This window comes from Lagopus muta, chromosome 1 (genome assembly GCF_023343835.1).
Source record: "Lagopus muta isolate bLagMut1 chromosome 1, bLagMut1 primary, whole genome shotgun sequence".
In the NCBI taxonomy this organism is placed as follows: domain Eukaryota; kingdom Metazoa; phylum Chordata; class Aves; order Galliformes; family Phasianidae; genus Lagopus; species Lagopus muta.
This window is the reverse complement of record NC_064433.1, coordinates 24,746,295-24,772,793: the sequence shown is the minus strand read 5'-3', so window position 1 is coordinate 24,772,793 and position 26,499 is coordinate 24,746,295. Positions and strand designations below refer to the sequence as shown.

Here is a 26,499-nt window from a genome sequence, read left to right as displayed (position 1 = left end):
CATGATAACACACCATGAGATCAGTCCAAGCTCTCTCCAGTCACTCCAGGTGGAATCCAATCCACGTAGGAGAATATCGCCATTTCCTGGCAGCGGTGAGAGAGCACCCGAGCAGCTCTACACAGCGCTGCGGGCCCGCCTGGGCTGCCGGCCAGCACATGGCCCCAGCCCGGGCTCCTGAGGCAGCTCAGACGGCTCAGCCCCGGCGGTGCGTTACGAAGGCCGGGCTGCAGCAGCGAGGTGGGACGCGGGACCCTGCAGGCACGGCGGCGTCTGGGAGGCACGGCGCGTGTAGGGGCAGGCGAGGCCCGCTTTCGCCTCCTCCCATCAGCGATTCCTTCAATTCCCGAGTTTATTCAGTTCTACCCCTCTACGGGAAGCACGGCCGGGCCAGCACACGCCCCCCCGCGACCCGCGCCTCCCGCGAGCAGTGACCGCGCGGCGCTGCCCGCGGGCGGGGCCCCGCCGGGCCGAGCCGGGCCAGGAGCGCGGGGCGGCGATTGGCTGACAGCGCGGGACCGGGGGGGGGCGGGCGGGGATTGGCTGCCACGCCGCCTTTGTTCGGCTGCGGCCACAGCCGCAGGAGACAGCGGAAGTTTGAGCGCCGCGGCGGAGCGCGAAGGGCGGCGCCGGAGCTTTCGCCTCGCCTCGGCGCAGCGCCCGCGCCTCAGCCGCCTCGCATCAGCGCCGAGTCACCGGTCAGGAGCTGTTTGCTGCTTCGAGCTGCGTCCCGAGCTTTGTGTCCGGCATGGACTTGGAAAGTAAAGTGAAAAAGGTGAGGTCTGGCGCTGCCTGCTCGGTTACCTGCCGCTCGAAGCGGCTCCCAGCGCCTGGGGCGGCACTGCCCCGTTCCGTCTGTGGGGAGAGGGGAAGAGAAAGAGGTGAGACTGGGGCAGCGCGCGGCCCCTGTCCTGTGGGCGTTACCACCTACAGTGTGAAATCGCGTGCGTCCTCCCGGTGGCCGGGCCCAGGTGTGAGGTCCCTGCGTGTGCGAAGCCTACGTACGCTATTTAGAGTGTTTATCCGAGCACTGCGAGCTAACTGAGCGCTGCTGTGACTGGCGCTTTAGAGTCGTGCTGCCCATCAGCTCTTGAACGGGATTCCTTCCTGGTGGAGGAAGGTAGGTGGGCAGGCAGCGAATGGTGAGTTACAGAAACTGGTAAGCAACCTGGTTGTTTGTATCCCCTTCTGAAACTTGCTGTTTAAAACTACGTGTGTAGGACTGAGCTCCTGCCGGATGCACCCCTCATCCTCACTTCTTGTGCTGTTGTGAATTACATGCCACGCTTACATGGCAGCTCTGTTTGTAAGAACTTCATCACGTAGCCTCAGAGCAGGTACTGCGGAAGTAGAAAACTTGTATGAGAACACTTTAGAGATCCATGGTTTACAGATGTGGGTGATTTGTGTTTCTGAATTGTTACACTGAAGTGTAGTAACTTGTTTTAAAGTGCATGTGCACATGCATATGTATGTATGTATGTATACACACTCAAACTTTTTCAAATTACAAGCTAGGAACTGGCTCAGATGCCAAAGTAGCTGTACAGCATTCAAGGCTATCAGTCCCCTCAGGACTGAATTCCACTGAAGCAGGTTACCCTTGAGTTGCAGCTTTCTCTGTGTAGTGACACGACCGAGTTTGTTCACTGGAAATTGTTGTAACTCCAGTAACACTAATGTGGGAAATACAGCGTTCCTTCTCAGAACTTCTCTGTCTGAAAGGAGAATAAGTAGTATGTGCTATGAAGTATTGATGAGATTCTACTGTTGGAGTTTTGGATTGGAGAAGCTTGTAGCAGCTGAACATATGCCTTGAATTGTAATGTAATTGTTGGACATCTATACATACTGTAAGTTTGTCTCCTCTTAATTTTGTTTAGTCATGTTTCACCCTTCTTTTTTATCCACTTCAAAAATTCCTGAAGGCTTTTCAGAATCCAGCCAAACAGATGTGATAGCTGGTGCAACAGCAGAAACCGAGAAAGCTGTTAGTAGGAATTAATTTGTATTTTCTGTTCTGTTAAGCTCTACATCATACAGTATCTTTTAGCAGTATTAATAAAGAGCTTCACACTTTGTGAATTTCTTCTACATATATGCTCAGAAAACCTCTTCTATTTCCCTCCTCTCCTTATCGTGCTCTTTCCCTCTTATGGTTTAGTTGAGATCCCTTTTCCAGGAGAGCGGTTATAAGTTAGAGCCAGGATGAATGGGGAAGCTTTGTTATCATAATGGTATGTCCTGTAATAAATTCTTTCTTTTTTGACCTCCTGTTATTTACTTAATCAGTGCTTCTTCAGATTTTGTGCACTGGAAGGAATGTATGAATAATAGTTCACTTCAACTATGCAGTGTCTTTAACCTAGGTCTTCTAATTCCTATTTGAGACCTGTTTCCCTAAATTTTCTTCCTTTCTTGGAAGATGAGAGAGTATTCTGGGAAGCTTTCAGGCAAGTTTATGAAGGCCCTTAAAGTGCTTTGAGAGAAATATGTCTTTGTGGAGATGGTCCCATCAGACTTCTTTGTCACCTGCAGTAGGTTGCTGTCCTCGCCTTCTGTTTTCTCTATCCTGCACCTTGGACAGAAATGTCATCTTTAACAAAATCTGTGTGCAGAATTCTTATTGTGTATTAATTTATACCATTCATTGAGCCCTAAATAAGCACAAGCTAATGAGCAACTGGACCAGCCTGGTGGATTGGAAATATCAAGACTGAAGCAAGGAGGCGGGAGTTGCCACGCTGTTACCAGTTAGGTTGCTGCTCTGCTACTCTTCTAAACTCAAAAATCTGAGTTTAAAAATTGGCTATTCTGTAACCCCCAAATTAGAGTAGAGGGGTAGAAAAGAGGGAAGTGAGTTCAGTATGGAGTTTCAGACCACCAACAGATTGTGTAGAACGACTTCTTTGCCCTCCTGCAGTCGTTAACTTAAAATGGGATAATAAAATGAGACTCATTTTCTGCTGCTTTTTAAAAAAAAAAAAAAAAAAAAAAAAGTAAGTTTCCAATGTGGCATTCCTAAGATTTCTCAAAGTGTCAGGAGTTCTAGAGTCCATTCTTCACTTATGAACATAGATGCTGGCTCTTTGGACAACTGCAAGTGGCTTTCAAGGGGCTGTTAATGTACTGGAGAAGAACACAGGTAGATATATGAATAGTGCTTTTTATATCTGGGAGTTAGGTTTTGTACAAAAAAAAACAGGCTTGCAAATGGCTCAGGAAAGTCTGTTTTCAGTGTTCACATCAGATATATATATTTTTATTCTTCAAAACTTAATCATCCTAGCATAGTTAATCTCCCAGGAGTTGCTTTCTCTCTAGTAGGAGGCTATTATGACTGAAGCAATCTACCTGTCTTTCTGCAGGAAGAGCTGCTGCCTCATCCACTGCATTTTCAGACCCATTCTTTCAATTAATAGGTCATATTTCTGCTGTTTAGTAAGAGCAAAACAGCAGCCCTGTATACCATACATTTATTATGTGTTTTGCTGTGGTGAATCGAAGGACACAATTGCTTGAGCTCAAGTTTTCTCAGTGTTTTTTAACAGTGCAAGCAGTAAGTCCAATTCTTTACTGTTATACTCTCACTTCCTTACCTCTATAAAGGCTAACTGTACTTTTTTTCCCATCTTTCTTAGAAGGAGGTAGATTTACTGTTGCATTTGAGGACTGTGAAAACAGCTCGTTTTGTATACAATGCTTGTACAGAGTTGAATCCTGAGAAATGTAACTCTAGCTTGAAGAGTACTTGTGGAACAAACAGATCACTAAATTCTTCCAAATACAATATGCCTTGTGTTCTTGAATTTTACTTTGGGGAGAATAGGAAAAATGGGTATTTAATGCTTTATTAGAGACTGTTAGAACAGACAGTCCTGATTTCATCCCTGTATTTTCACCCCAGTGATCTTCTTAAAATGAATCAGTAGGCAGCAGGCATGTTTTGTACAGTCCTGCTGGCAGCATGGTCTCGTGTTCTGTTAGGGAGAATAAGTGGCTAGCATTGAGGCTGTTCTGTATAAGCTTTCACAGAATAATACTTGCTTTGTAAAAGGAACTTTGTGCTGGGAAGAGGGCAAAGGAGTTTGGGGGAAGAGGTCTCAAGTGTGGAGTGTCTGCATGATTTTCAATGTGCATGAGGCTTGGTTTGTTCTGTTATAGTGGGAAGAAAACACAAATCTGTAGACATCATGAATTTAACAACTGTACTGCTCTCTGTTAAGAATACTTTATTCACTATTCACTTAGGAGCAAAGTCAACTTGCTCATCCTTTAGCATGATTTAGTCATGTTTGTTGGGCTATGCTTCCTGCTTACATCACTCGTTACTGTTTGTTTTGGTGTTACTGCTGTGGAAACCCACGATAGGAGAGGTGGGGTTATTCTTGTTTGTTTTTCTTATGTATGTTGAAATCAAGAAAATTCAAGATTCACACAAATAAGATTAATTTGGCTGCAAGAAATACAAAAACAAGTATGAAGATGTGAGAAGAACTGGTTAAGTTTCTTTAACAAATAAATGAAGTGTATTCTGTTGTGTTCTTGGTGGTTTTTTGTGCACTTGTTTTAGTGTTTGTTTGTTTGTTTTTAGGTTTTTCTTTACCTTCAAACTTTGTGGGGAGAGGTGTGAGAATATTGTACAGATATGATTTGTTGCCTGGAATGCCTTTCACATTTATTCCTTTTCTTGTCATTTGTGGATACCAGGTTTGCAAAGAAAGCAACACTAAATTAAACTTTTTCTTCTGTGGTGAAAGTATTCCCTGGGTATTTGACCATAAAATATAATGACGTGCCTGGGTAGTAAGCCAAGGAAGTAGTGTAGAGGTGCATAACTTCTGAGATTAGGTAAAACTTTCTTCAGCTGGCATAACTGTAAACAGAGTATTAATCAATGACTTGTTTTTTTGTTATGACCTTCTGCCATTAAAGTCATAAAGGGCTTTTTCTGCATGTGTTCCTGGGGGAAAAAAAAGGAACACTTTCTTTCTTCTAGGTAAAATGATAACAATGGCAATTAGTGAGTCACCATCAGGAGCAAAACTTTCTTGGTAGAAATAGCTGAAAATGCATTGCATTCCTTTCACATGAGTGAATAAGTTCTGCAAATCGGTGATTTCATCCTAGCAAATGCAAAGCTTCCAAGTGGTGTGAGGTAGCTGTAAAATATACATCATGAATTTTAACAGATACAGCAAGATATATTTGGAATAGATACACAAATCACATCCATAACTGTGTATATATTATATTATGTGCATACATCTGCTGCCATGAAGAGTTAGGCTCTTCTAGGTTCTGGAGAGCAGGGCTATGAACACAGAAAGCTTATGTGCTTGTTATTTTGGGTTTTAGATGTGGTTAAAAGAATAAGATGGTATCTGTTGCACCCATTCAATGTCATTAGTTAGATGTAACTGTGCTTCAGGCACTGCTCTGTGTGCATCTGGTCTGTTATTGTCTTCCTCCCTCTTTGTGCCTTGCTTTTAGTCTGAGGCTATATAGCTGCTGCTTGTGAATGCATTAGCTTGGGCCCAGGGAGGGAAAAGAGAGGAGGAAAAAACAATAAAACCCATTTTCCTGCAAGACTAAAGATTCTAGTAAGTATGTGAACTTGCAGGTCTAAAAAACATATTAGAAGATGCAGAGTAAAAGCACAGTTTTAAAGGTAAAACACACATGTATCATGAAAATGAATACCTCACTTCTTGGATGATTATCAGTAATAATATTATCGATAATCTTTGATCGTCCTAAGCAAAATGGCAGATCTATCTTTAGAATGTCTCTTTTAAAACGGGTTGTTGGGTGGAGGTGGACTTGATAGACTTGAAATAACTTTGATTAATCTTTAGGAAAGTTGGCTGGCCTGTGGCCTGCAGGTTGTCAAATGAAAGGCCCTTGCTTGGTCACAGGGGCTCTTGTGGAAGAGAAGGTGTGTCTGGGATTCCTTTGGGCTTTAGCACACTTAGTGCTGCCCATGGTGCAAACCATAGAATGCCTGTAAAGTAATCCTGGTACTCCATTGCACTTGTCCATGTGCGTGATAACAGCACAACTGTCTACCTACCATAAGTTCTTTGTGGGCAGCTTGAAAAGGCTCAACATTTCTTGTTATACACGTTGTCGTAAGCCACTCAACTATAAAACTGGAAATAAGAGGCAGTGCTTACTTGAGTTCTTGTGTTGGATTAGCTTTTCCTGGTGACCTATACATGTAAGCCCAAGCCTTCCAGGAAAAGCAACAGAGAAAGGGCAGCAACTCTTAGTTTGCCTTGGCAGCATTGTGTGATGGTTGATACTGTAAACCCTGTGGATGGTGCTCCACTATAAACCCTACTGTAGTGTAGGGTTTTTAGAGACAGTGTTACAGTGTGTGTCAATCGCACTGAAACGTTGTTAGCATCGTACAGGACTTTGTGGGGGGCAAAAACTCCACTTGTGCTGAGGTCTTTAATACCCGTTAGTCTTCTGACAGCAGACTGTAGTAGTGCCTTAAATATTTATGTTCAAAGCTGTTTGATATTTAGTGAAGACATCACAATAAAATAAATTCCTAGTACTTGTGTGCTGTCATAATCTGCTGTAGTTCCTTGATTTATCCTTATGTTTGTCCTGTTCAGATTTCTTTCAAATATCTTTCTTGGATGCAGGCACTTTTTGGCATCCCTCTTCCTGTGCAAATATTCTTCCTTACAAGAGTTTCTGCTTCTTAATCCTTGTCAACTTTTCCCTAGGTCTAAATGCATGCTTAAAGAAAAGCCACAACAGATTTAGACAGAATTAAAATCAGGTACATTAAATAACAAGTATAGGATGATCTATGCAGTATTTCTCTTCACTGGAGATCTTTCTCTGTTCTCATACAGTGTTCATAGAAGCCTTATGAGGGAGCCTGGATATAAATATGTTTGTGGTTTTTTTCCTGCTCCGTTCTGGAATTACAAGAAATAAACTTTTTTTTTTAAGAATTCATTAAGTGCTTTAATCTATTTCAAATTCCAGTTTGTTTCCCAACCAGAGAAGTCACCTGTGTGTATAGAATTCAGTAACACAAGATCGGGTCTCAGCAATAAAGCATGCACAGCACATACAATTTCTTCTTAAAGCAGTTTTGTTCTCTTTCCTTCCCACCCCCATTCTTGGCTTTGACCTTGACTTTTTCTGGAAGTTTCTATACTACATTAGAATCTGTTAAAGACATCATCTGTTCTGCTGTACTTTTTTTTTTTTTTTTTCTGTTGTGTGTTTTGTTTTGTTCCCCACTAATATCTGAATGAGTTAATAGCCCAGTAATCTTCAGACCAGAGGAGCCCTGGTATGTTACAGTGAACACAGGAATGGCTTTAGCAGAAGTTGTTTCTGTTCTTGGAATGTTGATGGACACAGGAGAAAGATCTACGAAAGAACAGTGAAAATTCCTTAACCCTGTGCAGGGTTCCATTCAAGTACTGCAGCAACACTGACGGCTTTCTCACCCAACCTTTCAAATTCAGGGAGGTCTCCAGCAGTGGAATTATTTCTGTTCAGCGGAGGCTAGATATGGGTATTGTGTCACACTATACTTGGCAAGCTGAAATATGTATTGGATCACCTGCCAGGTGATGCAGGAGTCCCTTCATGCAGAGAGGAAGGGCCCTTAGCTTGCTCTTCTGATGGCGTCTGATGACGCTCACAGGACATACAAGAAACCTTGTGGGAGAAATACCAAGCTGAGCTTCTCTTTTTTTTTTTTTTTTTTTTTTTTTTAAACAGCTTCCTCTCTTAACTACTTATCATTGCAGCTCAGTGGTTCCTCTTTTAGAAGGCAAGAATTTCTGTGCAGCTAGTGTTTTTTGCGGGCTGTATTTGTCATGGGTATGTTGACTGTTAAATAATAATTACAGAAATGAAGGCTTCCAGTTTCTTGGTACTTTTTGTAGCTAACTAATTAGTGGGAGGAAATAGAGAAGAAAAAATTGGACTCTAGTCATCATGCGTTTATAATATGAGGCAGTAGACAGAAGATGCACAGTGTGAAATTCTGATCAGACAGATTAATTCCTGTCTGTGGTCCAGCACTGTAGTAGGTTGTTGAATGTGCAAAATGGACAAGGTCTCTGCCAAATCTGATTTAGCTGCACCTGTTCTTTCTGGGTAGCTGGACAACATCCAGAGAGCCCTTTCAACTTTAAATCATCTATCATCATTAAAAGCAAGCTTTGAAAATTACTGCTGTGAGATTTCATTTTAATTTATTCAAGATTTCTTAGGGCTTTTTTTTTCCCCTGTGGTTATCAACAGTAATCTTGAGGTTTTGTAGCATTACATTCTTCTAACTACCAGAAGATAATTCTCCATCACTTTTTTTTTTTTTTTTGCCAGCACTGTGGCGCAGTTCATTCAAAATAGAAACAAATTTATTATACAAACGTATCAGTATTTTACCACATAGGAGAAACCATAGCTGGTGAAATGTATTTTGATTTGTATCAGTCCACAGGCTTAAACTGGCCAACTACCATTTCATTGTGATGTGCTTCTGTCTATGATTATTCTGTAGCATCCCATATCAGGAGGTATTATTGGCCTAAGCTCTTTGAAATTTATTACATATACATAAATACAAATTATGAAATTACCATTTTAAAAAGAAGCCAGATGCAAACTCTCCAGGAAATGCTTAACTTAATAGGATTGGGAAAGAGGATCTCTTGGACTTTAATTCTTGGTCATTTTCAATGAAGTTTATCATAAGCACTTGTTCTAATCCAGGCTTTGACTGATTTATAGTAACTGCAATGTTTCTTTTATCATCCAGGCAAGCTATCAGACATTCAAACTGGACCATTTAGATTTTTAAGACAACAATATGCTTCTACAAGTGGCTCTTCTAAAGTTAGCCATCTTTTCATATTGGATTCCAGCATGAACGGAGGGAGGACAAACTCCAGTAATTCTCACTTTGCTGCAGCCATTTAAAATTCTTTACCCTTGAACTATTTAATCATGATCTCAGTCATATTTATATCATTTTCCATACTCAGGCTATTTAAATCCATATTGGCTGCGTTAGTCATACCAGATGGGTTTAGATAGCTTTTGCTGTAAAATGAAAATTAATGGCAGTAGGCACACAGAAATCTCTTTCTGGCAGAATTTCAGTTGACCTATCTGGGCCACTTCTCCCATGACTCCATTTATGGGGAAAATTGATTCTATCCTGTACTCAGATGCACATTCCCCTTCTAGTGTGTGCTCAGCTCACTGCATTGCTGGGTGCTCTGTCTCAGCACCAGTTGTGTCTGTAGAAAGGTCTGGGGAATAAACATAGGCAAGCAGCAGAAATGAAGCACACTGCATTTTAGGTGCTTTCCTGAGTTACAGCAGAATCAGCAACTGGAAAGCAACGCTCTCTTCTGGGACTGATGCTTCCTTACCACTGAAACAGATCCTGTTACGGCACTGTATTTGGCATATGCTGTTAGGTGCAGCCAGACTTCGTGTCTGCAAACGCTGTGTCTGCAAATGCTACTTTTTATCCTTAGTATTTGGGGCATGTGGTTACCTAGTTTCTCACTCAGAACAAAGGCAGAGGCTGAGAGTGAATGTGGAATAGCATCTGATTCAGTTCTGAGTGTGCCTGTTATTTTCAAGCTAAACATCTATAAGATGACCAGGCCACATGAACGAGACCATTCTTCTCTCTTACAGCCAACTGAAGAATGTGTATCAGAACAAGCCTGTCTTATTTACTAATTCAGTTTATTTGCCTCAAGTTGCATAAATGTATCCTTGATGTGCTTTATTTTATTGGGGAGGGAATGTAAAATCCTACGTCACTGAAGAAATCAGTGTTGAGAGTGATGATGATGATGCAAGTAGGCTGTCTGGTTGCTGTCAACTCAGTTGGGATAGGGAGTGTGTTTTGAGTGGAGCACATAAGGAGAAGAATCTTGTGCTGCTCAACAAATTATCTCTACTTGTTTTTAGCCTGATAGACCCTTCAGTGTTAGGAGGTTTGGGAATAGCGTATTTGCTTGTGAGAACCATTCTTTCTCTTGCTTGTATTTGGTTGCGTTTTGGGAATTCTTGAAATGCTCTTCATACACTAGTGATCCTAGGTTTCTGTGCCTTAGAACACTGCAATAAAGTGGTCATTATTCTTATTCTGCCCTCTCCCTTTAAAAAATAAAATTAAAAAAAAAATTGAGGAGGTAAGAGCTCAAGCATAAGAAAGTATTGCTGGTTTGGAGTAGCAACTGAAGAGAATGAGTTATTTTCTTTGCATTCTTGAGAGGCAGTTGCAAGCACACTTCAAATCAAGCACTCCTCAAGGATGCTTCTTTAAAAAAGGAAGAAAAAAAGCTATAATGAAAATAAAACAGCAACAATTATGTTGTTTTAGTTTCTTTATTAGAGAATGTCAAAGCCAACGCTTTGTTCTATACGTATCCAATATAGACCAAAAAATACATATATAGTTGATGAAAAAATAACTATTTCATCTTTAAAGTTACCGTAAACCCATAGAATTGCTTGGATTAGAAAGGACTTTAAAGATCATCTAGTTCCAACTTCTCTGCCACGGGCAGAGTTGTCAGCCTCTGAATCAAGGCTGCCCAGGGCCCTGTCCAACCTGGCCTTGAGTGCCTGCAGGGATGGTGCATCCACAACATCTCTGAGCAGCTATGCCAAGGCCTCACTACCCCCTGAGTGAATAATTTCTGCCGAACACTTAACCTAAATCTTTCCTCTCTTTGTTTGAAACTGTTCCCCCTTGTCTTATGCCCATCAGACTGCACGAACAGTTGGTCTCCCTACTGTTGATAAGCCCCTTCTCAAGCACTAGAAGGCTGCAATGAGATTTCCCCATAGCCTTCTCTTCTTTTTTCTTGTCTCCAACCCAAGTACAGCACCTTGCACTTGGACGTCTTGAACCTCACTATGTTCCTGTGGGCACTTTTCTCAAGCTGTGTTTGTTTTAGGGGTCTACTGATCTGGCTTCAGGTTAGCTCATCTACTGTGTGAACTTCTTGAGCCATTAGGTTTATATATGATGTAAATATCATCACTGGCTTGTATTCTTTTCCTTTTACATGAAAGAAATAAATAATTTCACATCTCTCTATTCGTCCTTGCACTTGCAAGCAGTAGCTGGATAGCTGCTAAAGTGCAACTTCTTCCCAAATAATAATTTGCTGGAAGGCTTGTAGTTTTCTCATGGTTATCTTACTGCTATGAAGACAGTGCTCCTTCAAATATAAAATGATTGAAATAGTAGCTGTGGCATTTTTTCATGTGCTTTCTTGAGTAAATGGCTTGCAAGTAATATGTTCCTTCGCTTTAGACAGAAGTGTGACTACTTTCCCTCTCAAAGAGTATGCTCACAGCCTGCTGGAGGTGTTCCTCATGTGTCTGGGAGCAGTGGGTGGGAGTATGGGCATCAGTTACCCTCTGCCTGGGCAGCAGCCTATGCACTCAGCTTGACCACAGTTTATTTAACAGTGGTGATTCCCAAAGGTTTAGAGAGCTGGAATGAGGCATCTGAAATTTAGTATGTTATTTAGATGCATAAGTTATGTTGCTTGATGTCTGTTTCTCACCTCAAACTTTCAGGTGCTGCTCACTATCCACTTTAATGTGCCAATACATCGATATACTGTGTGAATATTTGGCCTCTGTTAGTGCTCTGGTTTTTGTATTCTCTCAAATTACTTCTGTGTTATAAATTGATTGTGTGTCCTTTTATTTATTTCATAGTGAAACACTGTGTATCATTTATGGTCATTGTTCTCACTAACTGCTGTTTGTCTTTCTCCTTGGAAAGTAAGCTGGTATTAATTCAGCTGAAACACAATTATAAAAGGTATGTTCTGGTCTCCATCACTGTCAGAGTAGTTTTGAAAATATTATGCTAATCACTTAAATGTTTTCTTTATTTCTATCTGATGCTCACGCTATTGATATCAAAGTAGAGTCTGTTTATTTCTTGATCTTCTGTATTTTGTCAAGTCATACACTGCAGATCACTTTGTCCTGACAGCTGGATTAAATACCTTTTAGCTTGGTCTTGAGGTTTTACAGGTTTGCACTGTGGTTTCACAGCTACAAACAGCTGTAAGGTCTGCTTGCCCCTTTGAAATCTGCAGTATGATCTGTTTGGGGAGGCATGTTACACATACAAAAACAAACTAAAAAAAAAAACAAAACAACTTGGTTTTGGTTAAGTCTTTCTGCTGCTGGATCAGTCCTACAAACAGGTTTGTCACAGACAGCGTCACTTCTCTAAATACAAAGACAGGGTAACTGGAAGCTAAAATGCTGTCCTGATGTTGGCTTAGTCAAATGCTGAATGTTCTGTTTTAGTTGTGGTTGTATGTAATAAAGGAAGCAGTGAGATCATTCATGCAGCGTAATTCTGCTGACAATGGTTTTCTTCTTGATCTTTAAACAGATGGGCTTGGGCCATGAACAAGGATTTGGTGCCCCCTGCTTAAAATGCAAAGATAAGTGTGAAGGATTCGAGCTTCATTTCTGGAGGTAAGTGACTCAACACACCTTGACACTTACGTGTAAATGTGCAAGTACTGGGCTTTTTCTTCTCTTTTTCCATTAAATTCTTCAGATGCTTTAAAGATCCTGTGTTCATGTTCAGGACTAGAGTTTCTCAGCAGCACTGCAACAACTAAGTAGGTAATTGTGTATGAGTATACGTTTTATTTGCACTAAAGTCCATGGCACTACTTCTATTGAAGAATTCACTTCAAAACATTCACAGTTTAATAAATGGTTGAAGTAGATTTGAAAACATCTTTATTTGTACTCTAAGAGTGCTTCATCTCAGTAATAAAATGCTTTCTCAACTTCTGATCAAATACCTTAGCTTTGATCTGAGATTTTAGGTAAAATTATCTCTGTTGAAAAGAAGCTGAAACTTTGTGTACATCTGTAAAGAGGGAGCTGTGTAACGTTTCAACAAAAAAGTTAAATATTTCTTTGCCTTGAACCATTCGCCACTCCTGAGCTAGTGAGGACTGATGATAGTTGCAGCAAATACACCACTGAGAGGTCAGTTACTTTGTTTGCTGTTACTTTGACAGAAACATCCTATTCCCTTCTTTGGGAAACCTGAAACCTTAACAAATAGCTCTGAGTTGCTCAGTTCACAGCTCACACTGGCTGAACTTTAAGTAGTAGCTTAGAGATTCTGATATTAAAAATAAATAATAAAAAACCTCTTGAAGGGAAAAGCCTGCAAAGGATAAATGTAAATGACTGATAGTAGCACTAGCACAGGTAACCTAACTAAAGCCTTTCCCCAGCTATTTAGCTACAATCATAACTGTGCCTATGATAGGATTTCATGATGGGTTTTAATTCTGGTCTTTATAAAACTCAGCTAGAGTGGTATCAGGTTCAGATAAGGCCTAAGAGATATTGCATCTATCTCAGAGTACTTGAGTGCAGCTGTGACATGGTTTAGAAAATTACCAGGCAGCCCACAGCACAAACTTAGTATAAATTGATGAGGTTATAACTCAGTTATATATCTGCAATATGTAACTATGGAAGCAACTTACAAATAACAACCTGAAGCAAGGAATGGTAATACGCTGGCAGATAAACTTGGTACCTAAAGACATAAGAAACAATTTATGAGAAGACTCTGGGAAGGCTCATGTACAGGTGACAGAGCAGTTAATGTGCATAGGTGATTCAATGAAACTGAACACAAGTCTTGCAGGAGTAAATATATTGTTTCTGTGCTTACAGGAAAATTATCTTTCTTACTACTCAAGAGAAAGACTTTTTAGGGCCTGCTTGGTGGTGAAATTATATGTTGGGAGGAAAAAAGAAGATGAAACCGAATAATTTCTTCTTTTTGTCCTCTCTTATTCTTAGTTCCCACTGCTGAGACCGATTTCCTAACCTATTCAAAAAAAATTAAGGATAAAAAGAAGAGTCTGAAGCAATGCATGAATAAGCATATTTGCCAAGTTGGAATGTAGCTGCTTGTGGGTGTTTATGTAAAGTTTTTTTGTGTGTGCTTTTCTTTAATACTTCTTTTACTGTGCTGCTCCTGCAGTTATGGCTCATCGTGGTGGGTTCTAAATAAACAGCTTGTCAGGACGCTGTCTCCTAAAGAGAGCCTGTAGATGGCAGTGCTTTAAAGAGCAAGTAAGACGATGTGAACACAGTGTCTGTTCAGTGTGGATTGAAGTTATAATTTGAGAGTTGAGAAGATACAGGATAGTCCAAGCAGCAAGGTGGCCAAGAAAAATACATCCTCTGGGTGTCAGACAAATGTGACATATTAAGAGATGAAGTGTTGGCAATTAAGGCAATTCTAGAACAGGTTGGAATATAGCTTTTTCTCTACAAGATCTGCTTCTGGACCCGGGGGGATGTGAATATGAAGTCTGGAGTTTAGGAGTTTATCACTGGAACAGAAAGAGGAATGGATGGATGGATTCTGAGTGTTTGTTCACCTGTCTAAATACTTACTGTTTTACTTTTGTTCTGCTGGCTACATCCTGACTCCCCTGTCCGTCTGTTCCCAGTTTTATACTTCTGCTTGATGCTACATGGTGTGGAATATCCCTTTGATCTCTTCAGGTCAGCTGTCCTGGATCTATTCCTTCCTAGCTCCTTGTGCACCCTCAGCCCCATTGCTGGCAGGGCAGCATGAGAAACTGAAAAGTCCTTGGCTCTGTGCAAAGACAGTTCAGCAACAGATAAAGCATCAATGTGTTATTTGCATTCTTATCCTGAATCCAGAAAACATCATACTGGCTTCTATGAAGAAAATTGACTTTATCCCCGTCAAACCAGAACAACTTAGCCATATTATTCTTAATCTGAAATTCTATTTTAAATCAATACATGCTAGCAGAAATGAATAGAATATTATCTTTATTACATCAGTAATCAAAGTTGGTTCAAATTTTGTCACTAATTTTATCTTTTATGCATCTTCAAAAGATGGGTGTTCAGTTTGGAAAGAACTTCTGTGGTGGGTTGACCCCAGTCCAGCTGCTCCTTTGCAGTTTCCTTCACATTAGAGCTGGGGAAAGAAGACAAAAAACTGAAGTGAAAATGCTTGTGGGCCAAGATGAAGTCAGTTCAATAGGTGCAGGAAAGGTGCAGGGGGGAAGCAACTGATGCAAGGCAGTCACTCACCATTGCCCATGATCCCTAAACAGTGTGTGAGCAATGGCTACTCTGGAAATCAGAAGACTGCCTTCATTTGCTACACCCATTGTTTTTGCTAAGTATGATTTTGTATGGTATGGAATATCCCTCTGGCCAACTGGAGTCAACTGTCCTCTCCTATCTTACTTGCAAGGGAGAGACAGTGTGTGAAATAAAGTGCACGCACTGCTCAGCGTAAGTAAGTGCTATCAACAATATTTTTAATCACGAATCCAAAACACAGCACCTAAGCATAGACTTAGAGGGGCACTCTAAGTCAAGTTAACTCCCTGCCATCCAGACATCATGCAGCAGCTGAGACAGCAGCAGTGCTGCACATGGGCTGTACATTGCTTTGGTGTCAGGGTGACTCTGCCCTCTGGTGGATGGAGCTAATGTGCTTCAGTAGACTGTGTAGTCTCTCATCTGTATGTGAAAACTGTGTACCCATAAGAACTAGGTGCAATTTCTCTGCTTCTACACAGGAGAGCATCAGTGCTGCCTTTGGCAGGTCAAACTGGAGAGTGCACCAAAAAACATCCAAATATACCAATCTAGTAGCAATGTTTTACGCAGAGCTTCTTACACCATCTTTCTCTGTGCTGTTAGTGTTTGGCAAATGTATCTTCTGAGGTGGCAACTTGAAGTCTTTAAGCACTTTGTGTAAGAGTTCTTGGCACAACAGGTGGGCTCACTCTGCAGATGCAAAACTGTTAATTTGGGGTGGTAATCAAGCAGGTATAAACAAAACTCTTTGTAAAACTGCTTCCCAAATGTAGAAATTCTTAAAGCCTCAGTGTTATGGCCTGCCTACGAGTCAATACAATGAAGTTGCAGTCTGCAATGGTTTAAAAAAAAAAAAATTACCTGCTTTATCTGTGTGCTAATAACTTTACTTTTAAAATTGTCTTCACAATTACATTTCCATCCAGATTCAGCAAAAACAAAAGCAGGGTTCAGATGTAGTAATTCTTCCAGACTGCAAAATTCCTCTACAAAACTATGATGGCAAACTAGCTGTTAATAAATTAAATAAATAAACATCCTGATACTGGTTATGTATATACCTATATGTATTTGTTCTTTGGGAATGTATTTCCCACTAGAGGGAGATGTGGAACAGAAATCCGATCTTACAAGTGGGAAGGAAGGCTCTGATGTATTAGTTATGCACTGGGAAGTGATAATTGCCAAAATGTTAAAGCTTCTGGAGACAACAATCTTAAGCTTGGGACTGACAATTATGAGCAACTGGCTTCTTGGCACAGATACGACCCCTGGAAGACAGAGGGAACTTGTTTTAACATTCTCTGATACCAAGGATTCAGGTGAGAACTGAGGCACAGTACTAACTGCATTTACAATTACTGCAGCTGTATTAATAGCAGGAAAACATAACAGAAGAAAGAACCAAAAGAGTTGAGTTTGTTTTTGTGTGGAGAACAAAGCCTCAAGACTTGCCAGGTGCTTGTTGATAGTTTATCTGGGCTTGTAAATTCTTCTTTCTGATGCTTCAAAGCCAGCATAGACAGGGTCATGATCTGAATTATTGTTCTTCTCTGTACACTAAAATAGCAGGAGGATGAGTGATGCTTCCTTCTGTAAAAGGAGCCTTGTAGGTCGTAGAAAGCTATGACATGGGAATTCATGGGCCTAGGAGACAAGGAGAGAATATGGAATCTATTTTCCTTTCTACACACCCAACACCTGGAAGCAAGACGTAGTCCACTAAATCTGTATTGTACAATGATATCACTTCTAATTCCACAACTCTTAAGCTTCCTCCTTACATGCCATGTTTTGGAGAAGGAGGAGCTTCCCAAGTTGCTAGAATTGGACTGGGGAACACTTCTGTTCTTCATTTAAGTCCTGTTTGTGTCCACAGCTCTCAGGAACCTCTAACATAACATTTAATAGAGATTCTGCTGAATGCCCTCAAGTTAAAGAAAAAAATATATTTTCTTTTCCTATGCTTATTCTGTTCTCATCCATTGACAGAATAATTGAAGAGAATGGTCTTGCTGCTTGTCTTCTAAGTAGGGTCATGAGAGATAAATGTAAGTCTATATAAAAAAGCAACCAGCTGTTCCAGCACGTGAGATCCTTGCTTTAACATTGAAACTGAAAAAAAATTGTCAGTTATCAGACAGACCTGTGAAGTCTAATGAAGGGTTCAAGGTAATGTGACATAGTCACTTAAGAAAGATAGCTCTATCGTAGGCAAAGGGAACACGAGAGACAGATGATCAAGACTCTGATATGGCATCTTAGAGGGAGAAAGTATGACTGAATTGTAAGCAGTACTTTGTGCTAAGACTTGTATATTTAAAAGATATCCAGTTGACATTTAGGGCTAAGAATTAATCAAGAAAAGAGATTATTAATCTGAACAGGAAACCTTCTTTGGCTTTTAGCAGTGTACAAATGTCTCTGCGTGGCAGAGATTCAGTGGAGCCTTGGGGAGCAGGGGAGATGGCAGCAGCCTCGCGGATTTTCCTGTAACTTACTATAATAAGCTGACAGCAGTTATGAGTCAGGATGCTCTTCCTGGATTATTTGTTCCTGCATTTGGAGACTTATCCACAAGTTCTAATCCAGAACAATCACATTTACAAACAGCTTCTTGCAAACTGCCCATAGGACAAGGAGTCATTCATTGGTTCCCTCAAAGAGTGAGGAGATAACATTAGGATGAAACGTTCACAGTCAATTTCTTGATATAAGCGTGAAGAGGAGCAAGTTCAGTAAGCATAAAGATAATGCCTTTTCTTCTCAATTCAAGTTTAAGCTATGGTAGTTTAATGTGTTTTCACAGTGGGAGCCAGGAAGAACCTGAAGGTAAATTACGTATTTTCATTTTTTGTATGGGTTTGTTCATCTGTTTATCAAGATTATACAAAATCTCTCAAGAATACTGAAACTAGTGAGTCATGCTAGTTCTTCAATGAAGATAAAAGCATTTAAGTCATGGTATTCTCCTAACTGGGAACAGAAACAGGATCTCAGAACTCCAATAGAAAGTAAATGTGCCATATGAGCAAAACCCTTGTGGTTCTTCCAACACCTGTAAAAAATCCAGGGGGAAAAATTCCTCCAGAGCTTGTTGGAGATAGCTCTGATCTTTGCAGGCTGTCAGTGCTATGCCACTGTGGATGAAGGTGGTGTGGAGTAGGGAAAACTAGAGAAACTGCCGTGCTACCATTGTGATCACACAGCCAAGACAACCACGTGAATTGTTCTCAACGAGTTCTGTTTTGTAATCAGAATAGTTCTGGACAGCAAGACTACATTACACTTGCTGAGTGTGCAGTTTACCTGGAGGTGTCTGTTCAGCCACCTGTGCTGTCAGAGCACATACCATCAAGAAACAAGACTGCAACACACTGCTTATTGCTAAAGGCGTTAGTGGAAAAAATGAAGAAAATGTCTGGTAAACTGTTGTTCAAGTTGTATGTGCACTATGGGTCGTAGAACTCTGTTCAATCAATGATGTAATAATGAGCTAAACCTTCAAAAACAGGATCTTCTGTAGCAAGTAGAAAAATTGACTGTTTTTGTTTGGAGTGGGATTTATAACTCAGGAAACTATGGCTGCTGTTTTATCAGATGACCAGGACTGCATCCATCACACATTAAAATGATCACAGAGTATACTTATAATATACTCTATAATTTTGAGGATGACTGTTCATCAGTTCACCTGACCTTAAAGGCATGCCTTCCTCTTCCTCCCTTTTCCACTACCTACTGGGTTTTCTGTAGTCATGGCTCATTACAAATACGCACTCATTACATGCCTTGATGATAAGGTACTTATCTTATCTTCAAGGCTTCAGACAGCAAGTTGCCAAACACTGTGAGACTTCCATGGTTTCTAGTAAGAAGGGTTGAGAAGTGGTTTATAGATAGCAGTCTTATGTTATTCGCTATGTGAAGAGTAAATAATTGGGTAAAATGTTGTTTGTTTTTGTCCATTTTCAAGAGACATCCAGGAAGTTGATCTGTTCTTTTCATATATAAGGTGACCCATTAGTTAACATCCAACTTCACAAATTTCCTTATACTGTGCTCAAAGGAAGCTCTGGGAACGCCATTACTAAATAGTGAATCAGAGCAGCTAATCCAAGGTTCTGCTTATTAAAAGTGAACTGTTTAGTTATGCTTAATGTAATAAATTGCTATCTAATGTGCCTTCATCAAAGGAATTCAAATGTATTTTATTGTAAGTGAAAGAACACTTCCATCTGTCTAAGTGAAACCTTCTACCTTTTAAGGCTGCTATCTGTGAAAATTCTGTGTACAGCATGTACCAGAGTACCTCTGACTTTGTTCAGAGATGTCAGAAATACTTTCTCCATATAAGCAAGTCACTCTTCTTTCACCTTCTGTTTCAAATGCTGAACTTGCACCATGTTCAGTTCTCTGTGTATTTATTTTTCTTACTAAGAAATACTTGTTTCCAGTTGATAGTAACCCTGTGGTAACCGTATATCACGCAAATGGAGAAATAGTAGTGTGTGTAATTTTCAGTATGCAAAGAGGACCTGAAAAAAAATAAGGTGCAAATAAATAATTGCTGGGGATCATATTGATGTGCTTGAGGCGTAGGTCATATGTGACTACTCACAATAAACCTGATAGGTAGGTAATTGTGGATATATATATATGTGTAGTGATGTAACTGAAGGAATGACACAGCAGCCAACCACATTAATGCATTAATACATTCACAGTATGGTATTATACATCGATCCTAATCTCAGTGAGTAAATGATAGAATAAAGAATATCCTCCAAAGATATTTGACAAATTTCAGGAAAACTTATATCTGACCTAATCAAAGGTTTTGAGTTCCTGCTGATGTTGTTGCTATGCATGCTGCTAAGGGGAGGTGTAGGTTGCAGCTGAGACTATAATTCTTTGGTGTTCCCATGAATTTCAGAAAAATATGCCGCAACTGCAAATGTGGCCAGGAAGAGCACGATGTCCTCACAAGCAATGAAGAAGACAGGAAAGTGGGGAAACTCTTTGAAGATACAAAATATACAACTCTTATTGCAAAGCTGAAAAATGATGGCATTCCCATGTATAAACGTAACGTAATGATACTGACTAATCCAGTGCCAGCCAAGAAGAATATATCCATCAACACTGTGACCTATGAGTGGGCTCCTCCTGTTCAGAATCAGACACTTGTAAGTCAGACCCTCTTTTTCCTTCATATTCAAGGCAAGAGTTGATGAGATATAAAGCGTGGTTTAGTAGAGCAACAAATCTGCCTCTTGTTAGTCTTCTGAATGTACATAAACTTTTCTTCTTTCCTTTCTTCTAAAACTAAAATTATGGTGGATGTTTTTAGTGAGTCTTGCCTGTGCAGTCTTGCAGAAATTTATGTGTTTCTGTGGAACTTCTTGAGAATTGAGGAAATGAGATTGACTTTTTGTTTTAATAGCAGATAACTCTTAACTCTTGCATCCCTAAAGTGCAATTTCTCTATCTACCTTCTTCAATAAGCTTTGAAAAATGTGCAGAGTGTGTGCTTAGAATCGCATAACCACAAATGCACACAATATGATTTATTGTCACAGTTTAAAGCTAAGGGGAACACCCAGACTTGCATATGTCTTTTACTGTATTTGGTAAGAGCAAGTTCAGTGTTGACATCTCAGAAGAGCTCTCGTTCAGTATGTTTGCAGCTCAAGTAGATGGGATGGTAGATAGCCTTCTGAGGATTTCTGCTTTGCTTTTCAACCTTTTGTTGTTAATTTACTGTACTGCAGTGCTGTGTAATCCTTGCTGGAATTGTGTTATTTCTGACTTGCCTCTCTAAATAACCTTTCTCAGTGAATGAATCAAACCTCGTGCAGCTAAACTGACCATTACTTAATATTCAGTTAGCATTTTCATTTTTACACTTGTCCTTTCTTTATTAAAGCAAGAGCTTTTTTTCCCCCTAGAACTAGGTCTGCAATGGGCAGCGTGGCTCAGGGAAGCTATTCCAGCTTGTACTTCTTAAAGCTGTACTGGTGATCCATAGTTCTAGACAGTTTTGAAGAGGCAAGGTGTTGTGTAAAACAATCGTTGTTTACTCTGAAAAGTAATAAGTCTGTGTACTCTATATGTCATAAATAGCTCAAAAGGGAGCCTGTCTCTTACTCTGGGAAGAAGCTAATTAATGTTTCTGCTGTATTTTTTTTCTCTGTCTACTGTGCTTCAGGACATTAATGTTTATGAGAAGAACCTTGTTTTTGACAAGTTTGCCTGTCGCTAGCAACAGTAGAGATGATTTTAATCACTTGTTTGCTTAAAAGGATAGGTCTGTAATAGAAACGGCATCTGATATCTAATTCTGCCTGATTTAGGCTAGACAGTATATGCAGATGCTACCAAAGGAGAAACAGCCTGTTGCTGGCTCGGAAGGCGCTCAGTACAGGAAGAAGCAGTTGGCTAAGCAGCTGCCTGCTCACGACCAGGATCCTTCAAAATGCCATGAGCTATCCCCCAATGAAGTTAAACAGATGGAACAATTTGTGAAGAAGTACAAAAATGAAGCACTTGGTGTAGGAGATGTGAAGCTCCCTGGTGAGCTGGAAGCTAAAGCTATTGACAAGAATAACGTGAACAGTGGGGACAGAAGCACCTCAGCTGCTGTAGGAGCAATGGAGGACAAGTCAGCAGATCAGAAGGCATCTCAGTATGTAAGTATAAGAAAGAAAAGATAAAACAAGAAGGTAGTCTTCCATGTGAGTGTTCTCTTTGGTCATTTTAACTCAATGAACATGTTTGTTCATTTGAAATTGTGGACATCTGGGGAGGGAATGAAAGAGGAGAAATTGGAAAACATTGTTAATGTCTACTCAGAACTCCTAGTTCCTGACAGTATTTAGCACGCTGGTGCAAAAAGCTTTCAAGATACTTATGTTCATAACAAAAAACGTTAGCTTGGATATATTCTATGTCAGGATGGCTTCTATCGAATAATGAAGAGGCTGTATAATCTTACAGACTGACTGCTACACTTTTCCCTTCTTGAAGACTTTAGTTTAATTTTAGTTTAACTGTGGTCAACTATTTTCCCTAGGAAGAATCAAAGTTGTCCAATTGTCAAATTGCACTGAAAACTAAGTAAAACTAAGGAATAATAAAGTAACACCTCTTCCTCCTATCTCCAGCAAGCTAAGCCATGTAACTGCTGTTTTGAGTAGCTTTTTTTCATAATTGGATTTTTTTCCCGTTTGACATCTAATTTCCACCTTGTAACAGCACAACAAAAAGGGTTGTTCCTATTTGTTCCTGCCCATCAATTCTGAGTTTTCATTCTCTAGATTCTCTTGTATGTAGTGATTCAGACAGAGCCTGAAAGTGTGTATTTCTGTAACTGCAGGGTAGAAATTCAGTTTCTCTGAAGAAACAGGTTTTTTTAAATCTGATTTTAAAAAGTCAGATCCCCACTACTAATGTAAGTCTACCTTTAATAGTTGTCTTCATGAGTTTTTTGTTGTTAAAATCTATTTTGCCACAATTAAAAGATGAGGAACAGAGAACTGGATATTTAGCAGAACACTAAGTTTTACATTTAATAAAGAAGGACTTTGCTTTTTCTCTTAGCTGTCAAGGCTGGGGATTTTGCAAGCGACAGGTGACTTTTCCCTCACAATCTGTAAATACTCAGCCATATTTTTGTTAGTATACTGGTCTTAGTCTAGCTGGTTTGATGGAGGCTCCTTATTCTTGAGTATGTGATGCTCATAGAACATAACATGAGTTTTGCCTGTTGGATTTTTCGAAGTATTGGACGGTAGTTCAAGAAACATGAATACTGCAAAATGCAGTAATCCGTTTAAGTAGCATTAAAGCTGTCAGTATAATATGTATCTGGAATTGCTTGGTGTGGCAGTTGTTGTTCTGTGATATGTCACTGTATCTGATACTGGATGAAAATTAATACTGTAGTTTCATTACGGGCAGGTGGGTTTAAATAAATGTTTATGTAATATGTAACTGCTATAAACATTCTTCTTCAAAGACTTATTTAATCTGTAAAACCTCTTTCCAGTCCTGCTATCGCTGCAAGCTGAACATGAAAGAAGGTGACCCAGCTGTCTATGCAGAACGTGCAGGATATGACAAATTGTGGCACCCAGCTTGTTTTGTCTGTTGTACCTGCAGCGAGCTTCTAGTAGACATGATCTATTTCTGGAAGAATGGCAACCTGTACTGCGGAAGACATTACTGTGATAGCGAAAAGCCCCGCTGTGCTGGATGTGATGAGGTAGGAAATAGCCCAAACTTTGTTTTAATGCACAAGTTTGTGATCCCAAAAAGTTAATATAATCATAGTAAAATATTTCAATGCAGAGATATGACATCTGTTCGTTAGTTTTAGCTGATCATAATTGCAGAGAACTGAGATGTATGTGGACGTTTCACATTCAGGTGGTTCCATAGTTTGTTTTGGATTTGGTGGCGGTTTGTGCAGTGCACAGGAGAGTAGGATATGTGTATAATAAAGTGTAAGCTGTTCTATAAAGTCTTCAATTATGCAGTTGCTTCTTCAGGAAGGACGCTAGGGGGAGCACCTCGCTAAATTACGTCTTAATCAGTGTAGAGAGAACAGCCTGTCTGATGTCTTTGGCATCTTATTGTTTCTTAATGGAAATGGAGACTTTGCAAAATAGTGATACAAGTAAATAGTAAAAAGTAAACATTTTTGATGAAGTAATTTGAAGGTGTGGAATACCAGAAGTTCCTAACAAATTGCAAAATATCGTCAGGAAGTACTATTCAAATAGTTTAGTATTAAATGTTTGTGTGTTTTCCTCATAGCTAATATTCAGTAATGAATATACTCAAGCAGAAGGTCAAAACTGGCATCTGAAACACTTCTGCTGTTTTGACTGTGATTGTGTTTTGGCTGGAGAAATCTATGTCATGGTGAATGACAAGCCAGTCTGCAGACCATGCTATGTGAAGAAACATGCTGCGGTAAGACCCTCACTGACATGTTGGTGTTGTGAAGGAAGGGAAATTGAAGAGTATGGAACTCTTACCTTTTTCCCAGGGTGGGAGTATCTGAAGAGTGTAAACTGAGTACATGTGTAGGTCCAAGCTGATCATCTAAGCTTCTTTGAAAGAAGCTTTGAGAGCAAACAATAACTTTTGATAACCAGAGCTCAAGATGAATTCAGTTCAAGACTTTCTAGTAACCCTTAATTCCTTACCACACCTTTATTCCTACCAGTGCACAGGAAAATATAGTTGTAACTGATCTTTGTAATAATGCACAGGTACATATTGATAACAAGCCCATATCCTGATTTGTGCATTGGGAATCATCAAAATTGTCTCAAGTTAATCTGACTTCACATGCACATTTTCATTATTTCCTCAGCTGCATTTTGGTCAGAAACTCTACTTATAAAATGAAGGAAAAGTCAAAACCTGAAAGTTTATTTCATAGGCTTCTTTTGACACTTGTCAGTATTCTTTGAGAACATCTAAGAATGTGAGCTTTTGTTGGAATTGTAGAGAGGATGTTCCTTCTTTATTTAAGTGACTTCTTTGTGTTTGCCTCTTTTCCTAATAGATCTGCCAAGGCTGTCATAATGCTATAGATCCAGAGGTTCAGCGTGTAACCTACAACAACTTCAATTGGCATGCTACACAGGAGTGTTTCTTGTGTTCCTGTTGCAGCAAGTGTTTAATTGGCCAGAAGTTTATGCCAGTGGAAGGGATGGTTTTTTGCTCAGTGGAATGTAAGAAGAAGATGATGTCTTAAGGAGTGACGCGCACAAAACTAAGCATTGCTCTGTTCCAAAGGCTCTTGCATTTCTACTGTAAAATACGTAGAATTGTGGCATTTAAGGTTATGGAAAGTACTAACTAGCATTTTCCCAAAGATTTTTTTTTTTTTAATGACTAATTTGTGTTCTGTAATCTTGATTCCTTAGCTGTAATGTTTTATTCCTTGGGATTTTGTTTATGAGTCTTACATCAAGTGTCTTCATATCCCAGAACTGTAGGAAAAAGTATGTTATGAACTCTATACGCTTCAAGGGAACTCTTCACTATGAAGGATCTTTTCACTGTGTTCTTTGTAGTGGAAGAAGAAAATGTGAATGTGCTCCATTTTTTTTCTTATACAATCAAGTAGCTTTTCCACTTTCATTTTGACAAGTTATTTATGTCTGTTTCCCTGCTTTCATCAAGCACTTTAGACAAGATGATCAGCTTTACTGCCACATACAGTTTTGTTCACTAGACCCTCAAGTGGGCAGGGAGAATGAAGTTGTGTTTTTTTTTTAAAGCTGCATGTAGGTTTTTTTGCTCCTGGTTGACACATGGGTTGTTGAGAAATCGAAACTACTCTCACATCTAGTTTGTAAAGTATCTGCACCACTGAAAAACTGGTTTATCTCATGTTTCTTCTTACTACTTTTCATGTGCAGAAGTTTTCATTTTATGAGTATTGAAGTTACTTTGCAAGGGTTTCTTTTGCTTCTATCTTTTGTGAGTTTGGTTTGGCTTTGTGGTTGCTTTTGTTTGTTTGTTTTGGAGAGGAGGGATGTTGGTGGAGAAAAATCTAAGGGGACATCCTACCCAAATTAAAAAATACAAATCCACTACAATTTGTGGATCTGGCTTCTGCTTCTCATGAATGTTCTTATTGCATATTGTGCCTTCTGTCAGAGGAACACGGCTCAGGGGTGCCATATGCTTTTCCAAGTAAGTCATACTGCAAAAGGTTTGTACTTAGGCTTTTGAACTGTGTGTTCTTAACCAAAGCAGAAAGAAGACTCAACTAGAAGGCTTCCAGTTTTTGAATAAAAAGTTCACCCCTAAGTATTACCTTTGCTTACTAGATAAGCCGAATAAATGGATTCCTGTGGTGTTTGTTGTCTTTTCCTTCCCTTAAGGATTATAGATCTACAGTGAAACTTGTTAGCTATTTCTATGCCTAAGATGGAATGGATCATCTTTAACCTCAAAAAAACCTCACCAAACTATGCAAGTTTTATGTTCAGCTTTAAGTTTTATGATGATGGATGTTGTAACACTTACAAATAAACATTGGTATTGCTCACTTAAATTGTCCTCTGATTCTATTCTTGCTGAATTCCCTCTTTTAGAGGGAGACAGAGGAACGGAAATATCCCTAAACATCTCTTTAGCTTTGGCATTATTTCTAGCAAAAATTGAGGCCTGTGACATTGTCAGGTGCTTATTGTCATATGCAGTATTGTTGAGGCACTCACTGGTGAAAAAGGATGGGTCTTGTTCAAACAAATACATAACTTCAAAAGTTTGTGAAGAAGTAAATTC

At 39.7% G+C, this 26,499-nt stretch overlaps 1 protein-coding gene across 1 annotated transcript; it reads left to right on the top strand.

The window, feature by feature from the left end:
- The first annotated feature begins 557 nt into the window (after positions 1-557).
- TES (testin LIM domain protein) lies at positions 558-26,266 on the top strand. Its single transcript, XM_048946852.1, has 7 exons — positions 558-775; positions 12,440-12,525; positions 20,120-20,372; positions 21,540-21,875; positions 23,234-23,449; positions 24,004-24,162; positions 24,764-26,266. The coding sequence occupies exons 1-7, from the start codon at positions 749-751 to the stop codon at positions 24,953-24,955; spliced, it is 1,269 nt and encodes a 422-aa protein (XP_048802809.1). The 5' UTR covers positions 558-748; the 3' UTR covers positions 24,956-26,266.
- Positions 26,267-26,499: the final 233 nt, after the last annotated feature.